This window comes from Trachemys scripta, chromosome 3 (genome assembly GCF_013100865.1).
Source record: "Trachemys scripta elegans isolate TJP31775 chromosome 3, CAS_Tse_1.0, whole genome shotgun sequence".
NCBI lineage: Eukaryota > Metazoa > Chordata > Testudines > Emydidae > Trachemys > Trachemys scripta.
In genome coordinates, this window is record NC_048300.1 from 179,057,465 (window position 1) to 179,075,313 (window position 17,849).

The 17,849-nt window shown below is 44.4% G+C and overlaps 1 protein-coding gene across 4 annotated transcripts in view; it reads right to left on the reverse strand.

The window, feature by feature from the left end:
- Positions 1-765: 765 nt before the first annotated feature.
- The window catches only part of CYRIA (CYFIP related Rac1 interactor A), a 75,480-nt gene continuing 58,396 nt past the window's right edge, over positions 766-17,849 (reverse strand). For all 4 annotated transcript variants that reach the window (XM_034766545.1, XM_034766542.1, XM_034766543.1 and 1 more), the window contains 8 exons: positions 16,976-17,081; positions 15,811-15,947; positions 15,649-15,726; positions 15,236-15,352; positions 15,070-15,149; positions 11,483-11,609; positions 4,176-4,246; positions 766-3,424 (listed from right to left, as the gene is read on the reverse strand). In XM_034766545.1, coding sequence (XP_034622436.1) covers positions 3,361-3,424; positions 4,176-4,246; positions 11,483-11,609; positions 15,070-15,149; positions 15,236-15,352; positions 15,649-15,726; positions 15,811-15,947; positions 16,976-17,081 — 780 coding nt within the window. In that variant the 3' untranslated portion in view covers positions 766-3,360. The remainder of the gene's footprint in view (positions 3,425-4,175; positions 4,247-11,482; positions 11,610-15,069; positions 15,150-15,235; positions 15,353-15,648; positions 15,727-15,810; positions 15,948-16,975; positions 17,082-17,849) is intronic.

A 17,849-nucleotide genomic window follows, 5' to 3' on the forward strand; every position in this document is an offset into this window, starting at 1 on the left:
AAAAAATTCCCCAAGAAGTAGAGAGTTAAGGAAACCCCTATGACAACTCAATTCCTGTTTCTCTACCCTCTTCCACCCCAGAGCCCACCCGGGGGGCCAGACCCTCAACCATTCTTCCCAGAGGCCAGCTGCAGGACCTCCCCACAACCCAGACTCCTGGAACCTTTGCCCCCAAAGCTCAGCTGTGGCTCCCCTCCCTCCCCCCCGACACTTGCACGCACCTCCTACCCCCCCAGAGCCCAGTGATCCACAGGGAGAAACATCCTGATGCTGGGTCCTGGGCTGGAATGGAGTTTCCTGTATGCCACCTCTTTCCTTCAGGGCATGCTGGGAACTGTAGCTAGCAAGAATCCTACAGCCCCCTCCCCCCCCCCCATTCCACAGCAGTGTCTTCTATTTGTGAGCTGGGCTCTGCTGGGTCTAGCGCTCCTTAGTGGCCACTGGCAGCTCTGAAGCCCACTTCTCGGGGGGGGGGGGGGGGCGGCACAGGGAAGGGGAGGAAATTCTGAGCATAATACTAATTTCTGTGCAAATTCTACTTTGTGCAATGGTGCAGAATTTCTCCAAGAGTAATTATATAGGATACATTCAACCAGCAGAGCTGTTCAAGTGTCTAACAACTGTAGTATCTGTAATATTACTGGTATAAAGAAGTATAACATTTGAAAGTTCCATTCAATATCCCCAAATATACCCAATTTATAAATGTCAATCCATACCCTCCTTTCTTATTACCCACTGTATAAATACAGACCATCCAAATGCTGTGAATGTACCAAACTTTTTATTATTTCATACAAACTTCTGTACAAAATAATCCCGTCACACCAGGCAAAGAAATGCATGGACATTTGCAAACAGCACATGACAACTTTAAGAATGCTTTCAGGTTTACATTTTTATTACACAGCTCTCCTCTTTCGGCAAGTATTAACTTTAGGAAATTTAGCGAATAAAGAATCTACCAGATCCACTACGAATCTGTAGTCCATTTAGCTGACAATGGTGAAAGTACTTTTTTACATTTGGTAAGTATCCCTATATTAAACTGTTTCTGATGACATTTGAGTACTCAGCAGCAGCTGTATAGTAGAGTCAGAAGCATTATTAGCTGTACTACATTAGCTTCTAGAGGCCCCAATCAGAATTGAGGCCTCAGAGTAATAAGTGCTGTGTAAATATAAAACAGAAGGCAATCCCTACCCCAAGAGCTTACAAACTAAATACTACCTAAGAACTGACATTGATAAGTAGCTTTGTAGCAGTACAGTACAGTTTCTAGCGTGCAGCGTTATACCTCCAAAACATGAAAGGGCCACATTTTCTGAAGTGCATTCATGAAAACTCCAGTGACTGCACAAAAACTCCAATATGTATACGGATACACAAATCAGGGTTTATGCATATGCCTTAGAGTTTACATGCAAACGTGTAAGCCAAGCATGCAAAATGTAGCGCATGTTTTTGAAAACGTGATCCTCTCTGCTAGAAAATTCACAGCTGCTGCAGGTCACTCAGACACTCAAAAGAGCACTTTGCTGGTTTTGGCAAAAGACCTCTATTACTTCGACTGGAGAAACTAAGAACAAATGCAACTCAGTGAGGAACTCAACTTCTTGAAAGCATAAGTCACATTTGAAAACAACGGCTAAGTAAGCAACTGAAACTTCTCAGTTTTCACATGGTATTGGCTGATAAAAAGTACTAAAGGAGTTTAATTTTAAGGAAGTTTACAAATAGCCCAACTCCCAAACACCATCAAACCCTCTTTATATCACTCCTGCTCTAATGAGACCAGGTTTACACTAGAAACTTTTGCTGGTATAATAATGTCAGTTAGGGGTGAGGGTGTCTTTACAATGTTTTTGCATCAGCAGAAGGCTCTAGTACAGAGACAGTTATACCAGCAAAAAGGCTTTTTGCCCATTTAAGGTATGTCTACACTACAATAAGAGACCTGCGGCTGGCCCATGTTGTGGGGATTGAGGCTTTAAAATTGCAGTGTAGATGTTCAGGCTTGGGTTAGAACCAGTAGCGTAGCTGGGGAGCCGGGGGGGCTCCCCCACTGAGCACAAGTGGTGCCTTGTCAATTTCCTGGCGCCTTTGTACTCACCCAGGGGAGTGATTAAAAAAGCTGCGGCGCTTTTATTTTACTCACCCGGCGGCGCTCCAGGTCTTCGGTAGTGGGACCTTCACTCGCTCCACAGGTCTTTGGCAGCGGGTCCTTCAGTGCCGCCGAAGACCCCCGGAGCAAGTTAAGGGGCCGCCGCCGAAGATCTGGAGTGCTGCCAGGTGAGTAAGAGTGCCGCAGCGGGTGGTGCTTTTTTTTTTTTTTTTTTTTTTGGTATCGCTCCCCGTTCCCTCCACCTGCCTACACCACTGGTTAGAACCCAGGGTTTGGGACCCCACAAGGGGGAAGGGTCCTGGGCTCCAATCCAAGACCCAACATCTACACTGCTATTTTATAGCCCGCAGTCCATGCCCTTTGAGACCGTGTCAGTTGACCAGGGCCAGCTGCAGGTGTTTCATTTCAGTGTAGACAGACCCTTAGATTTCATTTGGGGAACTGGCATAAGCTTTCTAATTTACACAAGGCTTTAATACTTCCTCGTTCTCCAAGCTTCAGGCATTAGGCCTAAGAGTATTTTTCTTATTCAGTAATACAAGCTTGTCTGAATCTCAGGATAGTCTTGAGCTGCATTTTATAAGTAAATACATTAAACCTGAAACAGGATATTAATTTCTCAACTGCGGAACAGCAAGGGTTACATAATAAACCAAAGAGACACAATGTCGTCTTTGGCAAGAGAATGTGTTGGCTGTTATTAGCCAAGCAAGAATGAGCAGTAGGTGGTCACTTTTCCTTCTGCCTAATACAAAACATGTTGTGTCTCATGCAATGGTGCTGAACATTCAAATGACCTTCATTCCATAAAAATTCAATGGAGATCTTTATGTAAAACTAAATTTCCAACAGCACACTAAAAAAGAAATGAGACAATTTCACTTAATTCACATTCAATTTCTCCTGCAAGATTTCACCCCTAGGGTTTAGACTTTTTGACCTCCATTTTGTCCTTACTACTGCTTACTTCTGTGAAAGAGGCGGCTTTTTTGGATTAAACAAACACAGACAACAACAGACGGTTATAGATGTAGCTGAAGTAAAATGTAAAAAGATAAGGCCAACATGTAAATAGAGATTGTGCTATATAAAGTCAGTCATGTTATGACTAAAGATTCATAGATTTCAGTGATGTGAAGAACATACACACAAGTATTAACACCAATCTGTATTAAATTATGTAAACATACACATCTTCTGTGATCAATACATAGATCCACTTGTCTCAGAAGGGACTACTGAAGCATAGCTCGAATTTGCTTGGAAGTAGATTCATCATTCAGGTGTTTTGTAGTGAACCTAGGAATTATAAATACAAAGTGAAAGCGTAATATACAAATAATGAACATGAATTAGGATATCCTCAAAGCTTTGTTAGCTGTTCTGCAAATTAATATGAAGTTTTACAAAATGTAGTAGGTTTATGTTTATTAAACATAGTTTCCTCACTTTCCCTATGGAAAACAAAGCTACTGCTGGGAACATAACTCTAAAATGGAAGGTGTAATTGTATGGTTTGATATTAACACTTTCATAGAAGACAGTCAGTGGTTCCATTATCATTCATCCATTTCATCTCCATTACAAATCTCAAAACAATCTCATTAATTTTGCTAAGAAATAATCAAAATATATTCGGCTCTTTTGGAATCTTCATTTACACGTGTGCCAAATGCAGCACGCGAGCTGATTTTCAGTGGCACTCGCACTGCCTGGGTCCTGGCCACCAGTTCAGGGGGCTCTGCATTTTAATTTTAAATGAAGCTTCTTAAACATTTTAAAAACCTTGTTTACTTTACATACAACAATAGTTTAGTTATATATTATAAACTTATAGAAAGAGACCTTCTAAAAATGTTAAAATGTATTACTGGCACGTGAAACCTTAAATTAGAGTGAATAAATGAAGACTCGGCACACCACTTCTGAAAGGTTGCCGACCCCTGGTTTAGTACATCTACTTACCTTAGATGTGTGCATGCCTCCCTGCCCCCTTACCATATAGCCTGAGCACCTCACACCATACTCTTCTCTCTACTCCCATACATACCTGAGAGCATTCAGAAGGCCTTCCACGGTATCAGGAGGCTGTTCCTTTAAAACTTTTATGTACCCCTTCATCTAGAAACAGAAGCATAGGACTATTGAACAATATAGAATTTGCAGTATATGAAAACAGATAAAAACCTAACCAATACAGGTCAGCTTTATTTCCAAATATGTCTCATACAGCCAGTGAACATGAACAATAAAATGTCATTATATTAATGAATGGGCAAGGGTGGCGCCAAAACTTCCAAGAGATTGCTGGCTTGGAGAGAAGAGGAGAGGAGATTTGTCTTCTGCAGAAAACTGACCCTTCATTTGAATAGACCAGTCTGAAATACTGGAAGTACTCATACTAGGACTTGCACTTTACACTTGTAATTAAGATTTGGGTCCCCTTTGCACACGCTAAAATCTGACTTGACTATCTCCTGCCTGCCAATTCCTTTTTACTTTGTATCTAGCTACCTACACTGTTATATTATGTATTGTAATCCAAGTTTAAAGTGCCAAGCAAATGATCCCCATTCATTTGATAACAGCATTGTGAAACAATCATCATATAGATTATAGATTAGGAAAGCTATCATATACAACTGGGCTTTTGGCAAGATTTCAAGTGTTTTATTTCTGTGGCAGCATGGTCTATTGGGTAAGATACTGGAATCAGGAAACCTGGTCCCACTTCTACCACTGACCTTGAGAAAATCAATTTGCCTATATGTGCCTCAATTTCCCCACTGTAATATGGAGTCGGTGAAAGAGTCTTTGTAACGTGCTTTGAGATCTACAGATGAAATTATTATGAAAGCTAATATTACTATAAAAACAGACGCACAAATTTTTTTTGAAAGTGGTCAGTTGTTCATATGTGGGAAGGAAAGCTGTTATGGAAAAGGTAACTGTCTTTTTTTCGCTAACTGGTGTTCTTCGAGATGTGTTGCTCCTGTCTATTCCACAACAGGTGTTCGTGCTCGCCACGTGCACCGGTCCGGAAGTTTTTTTTCCCCCCCAGCAGCACCAGTAGGGGAGCGCCCTAGTGACCCCCGGAGTGGCGCCTCCATGGTGTGGTATAAGGGGCCCTGCGCGCTCAGCCCACCCTCAGTTCCTTCTTGCCAGACAACTCCGACAGAGGGGAAGGAGGGCAGGATGTGGAATAGACAAGCAACACATCTCGAAAAACACCAGTTACGGAAAAGGTAACAGTCTTTTCTTCTTGGAGTGATTGCTCATGTGTATTCCACAATAGGTGATTCCAAGCTATATCTGCTGGAGGTGGGAAGGAGTTCACAAACTCTCGGGACGGGGAACGGTCCTGCCGAACCCGGCATCCTCCCTGGTCTGAGACACAATCGCATAATGTGAGGTGAATGTGTGAACTGAAGACCACATGGCAGCCCTACAAATGTCCTGAATGGGGACATGGGCCAAAAAGGCAGCAGACAAGGACTGCACCCTAGTCGAGTGCGCCTTCACAATTGGTGGCGCAGGGATTCCTGCCAGGTCATAACAGGTACAGATGCAAGAGGTGATCCAGTTGGAGAGCCGCTGAGTGGAGATCGGCTGACCTTTCATGCACTCGGCTGAGGCGATGAACAGTTGCGAGGACTTTCTGAACGGATTAGTCCGCTCCAGGTAAAAAGCCAGAGCCCATCTCACATCCAGCGTGTGGAGGCGGTGCTCCTCACTGGATGCATGGGGCTTGGGGCAGAGGACCGGCAGAAAAATGTCCTGACCCATGTGATAGAGACCACTTTCGGGAGGAAAGAAGCGTGTGGGCGGAGCTGAACCTTATCTTTATGAAACACCATGTACGGGGGCTCGGAGGTCGGGGCCCTGAGTTCCAAGACCCGCTTAGCCGACGTGATTGCAACCAGGAAGGCCACCTTCCACGAGAGCTGTGACCAGGAGCACGTGGCTAGCGGCTCAAACGGGGGCCCCCATGAGACGGGTCAACAGCAGGTTTAGGTCCCACTGCGGGACTAGGGGCCTAATATATGGGAAGAGACAATCCAACCCCTTAAAGAATAGGCTAGTCATAGCATGGGAGAATACTGTGTAGCCCTGCACCGGCAGATGGAAGGCCGATATGGCCGACAGGTGCACCTTGATTGACGAGGGCGCCAGGCCCTGGGCTCTAAGGTGAAGAAGGTAGTCCAGAATAAGCTGGATTGGGGTGGCCATCGGGGAAACGCCCCACTCGTCCACCCATCTGGAAAACAGAGACCACTTTGCCAAGTAGGCTCGGCGCGGGCCACCTGCTTTCTAGGAGGATGTGCTGAACCCCTTCCAAGCATATCCTTTACTCCCTACCTAACCATCTAGCAGCCACGCTGTGAGGTGGAGTGCCGCTAGGTTGGGGTGGAGGCGGTGGCCCTGGTCGAACAGATCCGGGCAGGATGGCAATGGCCACGGGGGGAGACTACCAGGCCTGTGAGGGTCCCGTACCAATGCTGCATGGACCATGCCGGGGCAATCAGAAGGACCCGGGTCCTTGTCCGTCTTTATCTTTTCCAGGACCTTGCCAATCAGTGGGAATGGGGGAAAGGCATAGAGAAACTGGCTTGACCAGGACAGGAGGAAGGCATCGGAGATAGCACCCCTCCCCAACCCTCCCCAGAGCAGAACCAGGGACAGCGACGGCTCTGAAAAGGTCTGTGCACCGCCTCTGGGTGGAGAGACCACTTGTGCTGAGAGGAGAAGTCCCTGCTCAAGCGATCTGCCCACGCGTTCCGGGCACCCGGCAGATGGAAGGCCCGTAGGCAGATGTTGTGGGCTATACAAATGTCCCACAGCCTGAGGGCTTCACGGCAGAGGGCAGAAGGATTGGGCCCCACCTTGCCTGTTGATGTAGAACATCGAGGCCGTGTTGTCTGTGAGGACCCTGACCACCTGGCCCTCCGGGTGCGAGTGGAAGGCCATGCACACCAGCCGTACTGCCCTGAGCTCCTTGATGTTTATGTGGAAGGTCAGATCCTGTGCCGACCACAGACCTTGGGTCTGAACGTTCCCCACATGGACCCCTCCCATTCCAGGTCCGATGCATTGGACACCAGTTCCAGCAACGGGGTCCTGCCTCTGAACCATTGGAGCATATTTCTCAGGGACGACCACCACCGTAGGGAGGTGATCACTGGCTCGGGCACCGTGAGGACTTTATCCATCCTGCCCCTGGCCTGGAAGAACTCCAAGGCCAACCAGAGCTGGAGGGGCCTCATCCTGAGTCTGGTGTGACGGACCACATACGTTCACGCCGACATGTGACAAGAGCTGGAGGCACGCTCTGGCTGTTGTCACCAGAAACCTTGTGACTATGTCGATGAGCCCCTTCAGGGTCTCAAACCTGTCCAGTGGGAGAAAGGCTCTGGCCGATGAGGCGTCCAGGACCGCCCTGATAAACTCTATGCGTTGTATCAGGACTAATGTGGACTTGGTGTTGTTTACCAACAGGCCCAAAGTGGTGCATGTGGACAGAGGGAGCACCACGTGATCCCGCACCTGCAGCCGGGAGCTGCCCTTGACCAACTAGTCATCCAGATAGGGGAAGATCTGGACCCCCTGGTGCCTGAGGTAGGCCACCACTACCGACATACATTTTGTGAATACCCTGGGGGCAGTGGACAGGCCAAAGGGGAGGACCGTAAATTGGTAGTGTTCCCGCCCCACCATGAAATGGAGGAAGCATTTGTGCCCCTTGAATATGTGAATGTGGAAGTACACGTCCTGCAGATCGAGGGTGGCATACCAGTCCCTGGGATCCAGGGAGGGAATCACGGAGGCCAGGGAGACCATGCGGAACTTGAGGTTCACCATATACTGGGTTCAGGCTTTGCTGGTCCAAGGTGGGCCTGAGCCCCCCTTCAGCCTTTGGGATAAGGAAATAGCGGGAGTAGTACCCCTTGCCTTTGAACTTCCCCAGTACTGCTTCCCAGGAACCGCCCACCTCCTGCTCAAGCAGAGCCTCATGCGAGGGTTCCCCCAGGAGGGAGAAAGGGGGGGGTTGGCAGGGAGGAAGTAAACTGGAGGGTGTAGCCCTAGTAGATGGTGTTGAGGACCCATCGGTCTGAGGTCAGCCGCGACCACTCCAGGAGAAAAAAAACACAATCGATTGGAGAAGGGAAGCTTTATTGAGGGTGGATCCCTGATGAGAACTGGCAGGGCGCCCCTGGGTGTCCCATCAAAACCACCTTTTCCCTGCTTGCTTGCTTGCTTGCCCTTGGAGGACCCAGGCTGGGGGGCAGGCCGAGACTGCCTCTGTGGGTGCCTCTTATAGTCCTGTGACTTCTTATAAGCGGTCTTGTATTTTGATGGGTGGCCTGAGCGGGAGTCTGCTGCGGCTTGAACTTAGGTTTAGCCAGAGCCGGAACATAGAGACCCAGAGCCTGGAGAATTGTGCGGGAGTCTTTCCGGCCATGCAGCTTTGTATCCGTTTGTTCCACAAACGGAGCTTTGCCATCAAATGGGGGGGGGGGGGGTTCTGCAGGGAGGTCTGCGCCTCGCTGGAGAGCCCAGAGAGCAGGATCCATCACGCCCTTCTCATGGACACCACAGAGATCATGGACCACGTGGCTATGCCCACTGCATCCAAAGCTGCCTGCAGGGTTGCCCTGGCAGCCGCTGTGCCCTCCTCCACCAGCGCTTTGAACTCCTTCCTGTCGCGCTCCTGGAGGGAGTCCTCGAACTTGGGCAGGGAGCCCCACAGATTGAACTCATACTGGCCCAGGAGAGTCTAGTGGTTCGCCACCCATAACTGGAAACTTAAGGACAAATGCATTTTTCTTCCAAATGAGTCCAGCCTCCTTGAATCTTTATTTTTTGGGGTAGTGGCTGGTTGGCCTTGCTGTTCCCTGTGGCTGACCAATTCGACCACCAGGGAGTTAGGAACAGGGTGGGTGATTAAGTATTAATGCCTCTTGGTGGGTACAAAATACTTGTGTTCCGCTCTCTTAGAAATGGGGGCCAATGAGGCCGGGGATTGCCACAGGGCATTTGAAATTTTCGCCACCCCTTTGTGGAGAGGCAAGGCCACCCTGCCCGGTGCCGAGGAGGACAGTACATTAAACAGGGAGTCCGAGGGCTCCTCCATCTCCTCTGGTTGGAGGTTGAGGCTTGATGCCACCCTTTTTAAGAGTTCCTGGTGGACCCTAAAGTCCTCCTGAGGGACGGAGGGAGGAGAGGTTGTAATCGCCTCATCTGGGGAGGATAAGGAGGCTGGTGCAATACTTTGTGTGTCCACTGGAGGGTCCACCACCTGGTCTCCGGGCACGGTGCCGAGGATGTACGTCCCACTTACTCCTTCCCTAGAGGTCTGGTGAGGGAGGCCAATGGTCCTTCTGAGGCTCTGGCCACCGAGCAAGCCCACTGAGGGCTGCATCAGGGGCCACAGTGCCCACGGGTACCATTGGGCCGGCCACGGGGCCTGGTGCCACTGCATCTACTGTGGCACCGGCGGAGCTGGCTGTTCGGCCTGGCTAGCCTGGCCCATCAATGGATGACTATGAAGGGAGGCTGGGCTGACATATGACCTGCCGCTGTCCCTGGGCCGAGAGGAGCAGCGGTGCTGGGAGTGATGCCGACCACGGGACCGCAGTCCTGACGTGGAGGACTGGTACCATTGATAACAGCTGCTCCATGATCTGCTCCGGCGGGTGGACCTGCGATGGTGAGACACCGGCGATCAACGACCGGGGCTGTGGATGCGGTGCCGTGGCGGGGTCCTGGAGCGGGAACGACATTGACGTTCGTGCTGTGACCAGCTGCAATAGCCCCTTCAAGACTAGGACCTTTGGCGTCATCTCCCTCGGTCCTGTCAGTGTTCGCTCCTCAAGGCGGAGCGGTGCCGAGAGTCTCAGTCATATGGAACCCAAACAGACAGCCTGGTGGGCGTTGAGGGTGATCAACGTGGACTTTGCCTTGAACCATCGCTGGGCGAATGACGTTGGGAACGTTCCCTTGATCAAGACCATTACCGAGCCGGGGGCGACTGCAGAGATCCCAGTGGCGGCTTGCCTCTCGAGCGCGGGGCTGACATCGGTGGTATTGGCATGGACACAACATCCTGGGCCACCTGCAGGGCCTCCGGTGTGGAAAGCATCCAGGACATCCAGGGAGGCCTGCTCCGAATGGGCTGGGCTACTCCACTCTACTTGAGTCTGAGGCCTAGAGGCCAGTGGGGAACGAGGACTGCCCAACATGTGTCAAGCCTCTGTCCCAGGTTTGTCCTGTGGACGAGGAGCGGTGCCGACTAGTTGACGGCACCGAAGGGTTGCCACGCATCCACACCGCGGTGCCGACACAGAGCTGTGTGCTGGATGCAGGGTCAGCGCCGATTCCATCAGAGTAGCCCAGAACCTAATGTCCCTTTCTCTCTTGGTCCGAGGCTTAAACGACTTGCAAATCTTGCAGCAATCGTGGAGATGGGTTTCCCCCAAACAGCGTAAACAGTCCACGTGCTGATCACACACTGGCATAGATCGCCAACAAGCATCACACAACTTAAAACCCAGGACACGGGACATGCCCCGGCCCGTGCGCTCTAGCTAAACTAAACTAATTAAACTAACTAACTACAGGTACCATACACTGAACGAACAAGCAATTTTGGGGATGAGCGCCCCTTATACTGTGCCATGGAAGCACCACTCCAGGGGTCACCGGAGCACCTCCCCAGGGGCACTGCCAGGGGAAAAAACCTCCGGCACCGGTGCACGTGGCGAGCACGCACAGCCACTGTGGAATACACATGAGCAATCACTTGAAGAACTTTTTTTCTTTGGTCACTTGCAGTTTAGTTTTGTTGAAGGTAAGCTGTTTAACTGATTGAAGATTTAAGTTTGTCAAAAGCACCTTGGGTAAATAGGTAGGCACTTTTTCCTGTATGTATGCAAGACATTAAAGGTTGATTTCACTTCATGACTATGTTCACCAAAACTTAAGCTAAAACCTCTCAGTCAGCATTAAACAGATAAACTTTAGGCTTAGTTTGGGTCTCAGCCAAAATAGTAACCACACAAAATAGCTGGTTATTTAGATTAGAAACATGTCCAAAAAGTGAGAGTTTTAGAACTGACAAATTACAAGGTTAGTTTATCCCAGAATGTCGACACTGCAATTTTACTGTAATAGAAGAGCTAGTAAAGCAACAGAACTGGCTTCATACAAGACAAATGAGCACCAATGTCTGATACAAGATTCAAAAACAATTGAAAATGATTTGTATAAAAGCCTAAACTTCTATGGAAGAAATCTATAGAACAATATTTTGCAAATGTACCGAGCATTAAAAAAATCTTCCTTGTAAATTATGCTTACGTCAATCTTTGATGTCTTAGAAAAAGCTCCCACAGGATGAACGTGATCATAGAGAATAATAACGCCTACCATTACTCTCATGCAGAACATAAGAGTGTTTTCACTGGTGAAGCGACTTCTGTATTCTCTGGAAAATAAATAAATAAATTCTTGACTGATTCTGCATAGCACAATTTTATTCTTTCATGTGTTTCACATAAGAACTTTATTCTCAAACTAGAGTATTAGTGCACGGAAATCCCAAATCTGATATAATAGCATTAAAAGTGTAAATCAATAAGCTTTTAAGGAAACCAACACCAGTAATGATCCTTGAATCAACTTGGCAGTTGAGAGAGAGAAAAAAAGTCAGAAAGCAACTGATGGTACGGTAAAATCGTCCACTACCTCTTCAAAGATCATATTATCGCCTCTATCAAAGCATGAATTTTAGACATTTACTGGAGGTCTCCACATATATGGAAGGTTATAAAGGTAGACAATGCTCATTATTCACTATTAGAACACCAAAACAATAGGAACTCACAGTAAGGCTACTTCTGTTTAAATAGGAGTAGTGAACAGGTAACATTCCTACCAAGATTTTATTTGCCTTTTAAATGGTAGCCTCAGTATGAGGATGGCAAAGTTAAACAGTCACTACAATAGTTACTCCTTGAAATTATCATCAGGGAGGTGAAAAATGAATTGAGCAGAAAAGAGGTCTGAGACTAGTCGGTGTTATATTTCTCAACTACCTTCCTACATCAGAGGTTCAGATTAACTCCTTTATTGTTTTAATTGACGACTTTTCTGCTGATTTCTTAAATGAAAGTCAGCAATAGGAGAATGGTGAACCTTGTTAATTTCCAAAAATTAGAAGCTGTACTTTAACTTCCTTTACTTTGAATTCCTGAACTCTATTTTCTCTTGTTTAAATAATGTAGTAACAATAATAGCATATAATCAAACAGGCTATGAGCACTTATATCTGGAAATGTCTGATAACTATTCAGTTGTCTCCTTTATGATTTAAAAAACAATGTTAAAATTATGCTTTTTACAAAGTTTTTAGGTGGTATTTTCAAAAACAATCAGCATTTGCCTAACTCTGCTTCGGAAGCAGACAGGACAAGGCTGTGCAATTCTGAAAAATGTCCCATTCCTTATTTTATTGTCTTTAAAAAAAAAACAGTTGTACCAGGATGGCAATACAATCTCTTGCAAACAGTAACTAGTCAATCTAGGGATAGGCATATTATCAGTGAAAACATCTGCTCCTGACCCCGAGCGGCCAGCAAACACAAACCAAAAACCCCTTTAAGCTTATCAACTGGAATTCCATTACACGTATTAGCCACTCTAACTGAATGATTTTAATTCCTTAAATTTTCCATAATTATGCTAACTTTTTGTAAGTGCATGGGCCTACATTTTGAAAGGCAACTGATTAAGGTGTCAAGATGGGTACAAAAAATTTGATGCACTCAAAATAAAGAAGCGGATGCTTAACACTTATGTAAATCAGCTTCCTATCAGATGTCAAGATGGACAACCAAAAATTGAATCACCCAAAATAAGTCACTTTTCATTGCTCTCTTCTGAACGAAGAAGAAGTTTAACTGTAATTTCTAGAGCATCTTTTTTTTAGAAAAAACATCCAATCTTGATTTAAAAATTGTCAGTGATGGAGAATCCACCACAACCCTTAGCTAAGATTAAGGGTCACTAATATATGAAATATGGAGCAGAGGGAGGATGAATTTAAAAAGGTCACCAGATTTTTTTCACCATCAGTAAGAATAAAATATTGCATCTTACATTTTATCATATTTAAGGCTTTGTTAATTCAATTCCTAGGACGATGATAATTTTTAGTATGTCATAGCTCCTGGAATGTTAGGGTAAATGAGAGTTCACTGGAGATGTACTACTACTACCTTCTTTGACCTTCAATATCTCCTCCCCTCCTCCCACCATCTGTTTAAAAGCATCATGCTAGGACATTTTAGAACTAGTAGATAAACTGCAACAGAAGCCATAACAGTAAGTAAAATTAAGGGATTCCTTTCATAAAGATGGATTGTACAAAATAACTAAAACTAGACTACAATTAAAAAAAGCCAAAAAACAAACAGTGGCTTCCTCATTACACAATGTTTAGCTTATTTTATTTAAAGAAATCCCTTGGACCCAGTAAAATTAGTAATAGTCCCTTTCTAAAGGAGTAAGGGCATTTGAGTTAAAAGGTAAAGACAATATAGTCTACGTTCCTTTTGTCATTTTAGTATACTCTCCCTCTGTTCTTGTCAGCTGAGTACAGAAACCGAGCAGAGGGATTCTCAGCTCGAATACCAACTCCCTATATGGCTTTAGACATTTTCTTTTGCAGCCACACTTTCCCAATGTGAAAATATTAATCTAGGAGATCACAGCTGTATTATGAGGATTGAATTAACGTTTGCAGAAGATTGGACACATGTACTCCTTGCTAACGTACAACGGGGTCCTGTTCTTGGGAAATAATCAGTTATTCTGTTACTTACATCCCTCTCTTCTACAACGGGGGCACTGATAGTATTTGATGTTTATATTGTGGTAATGCCTATAGGACAAAACCCATGGTACTAGGCATTGTACAAGCATATAATGAGAAGATGGCCTCTACCTCCAAGAGTTTCCTTAATCTGAATAGGAAATAGATACAAACAAATTGGGAAGGGAGCACAGAGTAACAAATGACTATAATCAACCTGGTAAGCCATGGTCATAACACAGCAGTTTTTGTAGGCATCGAAGCAGAGGAGCATTTTGACGTTTCTTTTTTTGTTGCAGTTCTAGCTATTTAGATAAACTTTATATATAAACTGTTGCAGTGAAGGTAGATTTGGCCAAACATCACAACTGAGTGAAAACTCTCTCCATTGGCTGGTTTACAGCAAAATAGAATTAAATTTAAACAAGTTCCCTGATCAATAAAATATATACTTCTCCAGAACCTCCAGTATTTTCAGAAACAAACAAACAAAAACCCTCACCACCACCCAAAAAGACTATCTTTGTTTCCACCAGTTTGTCTATAAAAATGACATAGCTCATATTGAAGTATCTGGTTTTGTGATATCAACTACAGGAAGATTACCCCATGTACAATTGTTTGGGGATCTTCTAAGAAATTAGACCCCCAATCCAGCAAAGCACAGAGTGTGTGCATAGCTTTATGGATGCAAGTAGTCCCACTGAAGTCTACGTACCAATTCTAACACTCTTCTGAATCAGAGCCTTATGTTGTGAACCTCCCTGGGCAAAACTGTTAATTTATTAATGAAAAATATTCATACTAGTCAAGATAGAAGGCATGGACTTCTTATGTTAGTTCTTTGACTACTCATACGTCTAGTATGTAGGCCTTAAATTAAAATATCTATCTTAGATTTTTATAGAGCAACTACCAGGCTGGTTGTTCTATAAAAATCTAAGATATTAGAAAGATATTTTAATTTAAGGCATACATACTAGACTTAGTTTGCAAAAACTGCGCACATGCTAGATGGCTACTGAAACAGACCAAAAAAAAAAAAAAAAAATTGAACTGATCAATAACTTACGGTGTTTCCAACATGACTTTACATACACTGGCCATAGTACTTAAACAGTCTGTTGTATTCTCAATCGGTAGGGTTTTGTTCTAGAAAAGTTAAACACAACCATGATTATTAAACCAACTTGTACAACTAAATATTAAGATTTTTTGCACTATTTTCTATCACTTACTTCTGATACAAAGTGTGTTGTGGCATTGCTGAGTGTTTTCAGCATTGGTGTGGCTTCTGCATAAAATAGAGACATTCTGTTGGCCATTTCATTATTTACTTCATTCTCAATGTCTATCTGATGAAAATATGAAGAAAAAGTAGTTAATAAATGACACTCCTTTCAAAATGTTACCAGCAGGGAGAACAGATAAACTGCGTACTCACTGGTGAGCCGTTATTTACATGAGTAGTCCCATTACAGTCAATAGTACAACTTGTCTGATTAACTGCTCACCAATGTAAGGAGTTGACAATATGGTCTTTAATGTAGGCAGCTTGTAAACCAATGCAAAAAACATTACCACCAGGGGTGGGAACGCACATCCATAAACTCCAGAGTGGAAACAAAATGTCCAAGTTCCATTTACTTACATGCATATTGTTTATTCTGTTGCGATATATTGTCCGTCTGTAGTAACTGAAGTCATTTTGAATGGCTGGATTTCTCATCTTAATGGATAAAAAGAATCAGTATTCAAAACACTTCAAAATGCAAGGAAATGTTTCAGTGTATATTTAAAAAATATTTCTAACCTTAAGTTCATCAAAGCGGAGAGTAAAATGTAAGATTTCTGCAAACTCCTTGGCTAGAGCCTGTTCTCGTTCCAGGTGTTGAGTTGGAGTATAGGGTGGACAGGTCAATGATTCCAATAAGCTCTGTAGTGCTTTCTCTAAGGAAGATAAAAATCACACAAAATATTGTGTAGTAAGTCATGACTTCTGCATTTTTGATACAATGTCAATTTGTACCTTAATGCTTTATGCCATATGTATAGCTATTTTTGTTATAAACTTGATTTCTAAATAAGAATTTGTCAAGAAGAAAGGCCCTCTGTAACCTGCGGAGCTCTAAGGACATAATTAGTAATTGTCCATAGGATTCTAAAATGAGGGATGGGGGTGTGGGGTGGGGTCAAAAAACAAACAAAACAAACAAAAAACCTGTCTCCTCACTCTCGGCCATCACTCCCAGTTCTTCATATCATCCTGTTCTTCTCTCTCAAAAGAAACCTTCCACATCCCTAATTCTTTGACAGTCCTTCCCACACACAAATGCTAAAAAAAGATCTATTGCATCCAGTCCCTCAGACTCTTCATCCACCTTACTTCCCCTAATGGTCACCCCGCCCCACTTCCATATGAAGATGCTTCTGGGACCTCGCCAAAAAGAATCCACCCTTCGTCACCGATGCCACTGGGGTCCAACATGAGGATTACAAATGCAGAGTGAGGGAACTGGCAATACAGGATGCAGGGATAATCTCCTACAAAGGCTTTGGGAGGGGAAAGCTCAGCCAGGTGGACCTGAAGGTTCTCTATACTTGTTCCCCATTCCACTCAGGAGTCCTAACCCAGACCCTCTTTCCCAGCTCTTTCTAGATGCTCTCCCTTAGCTCAGGAAATTGACCAGTATGCATAGTGAAAACATACTCAAGGGCTGGCCAGAACCCTAAATGTTAAAGCATATAGCTTCATGCTGCTTTTAATAAATTCCCAAAATTACATCAGGATAAATTTATGTTCAGATCTGTGCAAATAGAACCTACAGGCTTCCCAGAAGAGAGAAATCTAGGCACTGTAGTCAAATTAATAGTACAACGTTTTACTGTGAAACGCTCTAAGCTTTCAGAAAAAGAGAAGCTTTGCATATCTGTATATGAAAAAATTATCGGTTAAAACAAATACATGAAGCACTCACCTAGTCTGAGTGAAAACTCATAAAACTGCTTCAGCCTCAGAACCAGAGGACACACTGAATTCCAAGCTTTTTCTTGAAGTTGGATATCATTTGGGTTTTGTATTGCCTGCAATGACAATATTACTGTAAATATATATGACACTGGAGTAAAGAACCAGGCTTTTGTAGATGTATAGATATAGGAAGATTGCCAGTATGGTAGTTTAAAATATTTCTTGAAAAAAAATCTAGAACAATTGTAAGAAAAAAAGCTGTTGAATGAAATGAAAAAAAAAAAAAGACAAAAATACAAGATCAAGGGCTTTTTAAAAAAGAGCCAACCAAAAATATCAAGGCATCTGTTTCAGCTGTGATAGAAACAACAACATTTAATGCAGTCCTGGGAACTATTTTAAAACTGTTTATTCAAAGTGCAGCACCCACATACAGGAGCATGCTTCAGAATCATCTTTTAGGTCAAAGTATCCATAGCAGAAACATTAACGAAGGCCATTTGTACTACACTCACACTGAAAAGGGTTTACAGGGTCAAAGCTTGGTCCCTTCACAGTGAATGGGAGTTCTGTCACTACTTTAGTAGTAGGTTTCGGCTGTTAAGTGACCAATTGCTCTTACTAATGATAATCATGAAGATCTTGTATCAGAGAGACCGAGACACCTATCTCGCCCTAGGCAAACGCCCTAGGTTAAGTCAGAGCTAAAGCTGACAGATACAATTCTGAATGCTAGCAGATAATTGTAGCAATTCAGAAGCTTTCCCTTAGACTATCACATGTAGAATTGTAATTGCAGTGTATTTTTATGGTGTCATTTAACAGTCTTACATAGAACAGAAACTATTTTGCATTTTTCTTATGTTTACAGTGCCTTAATG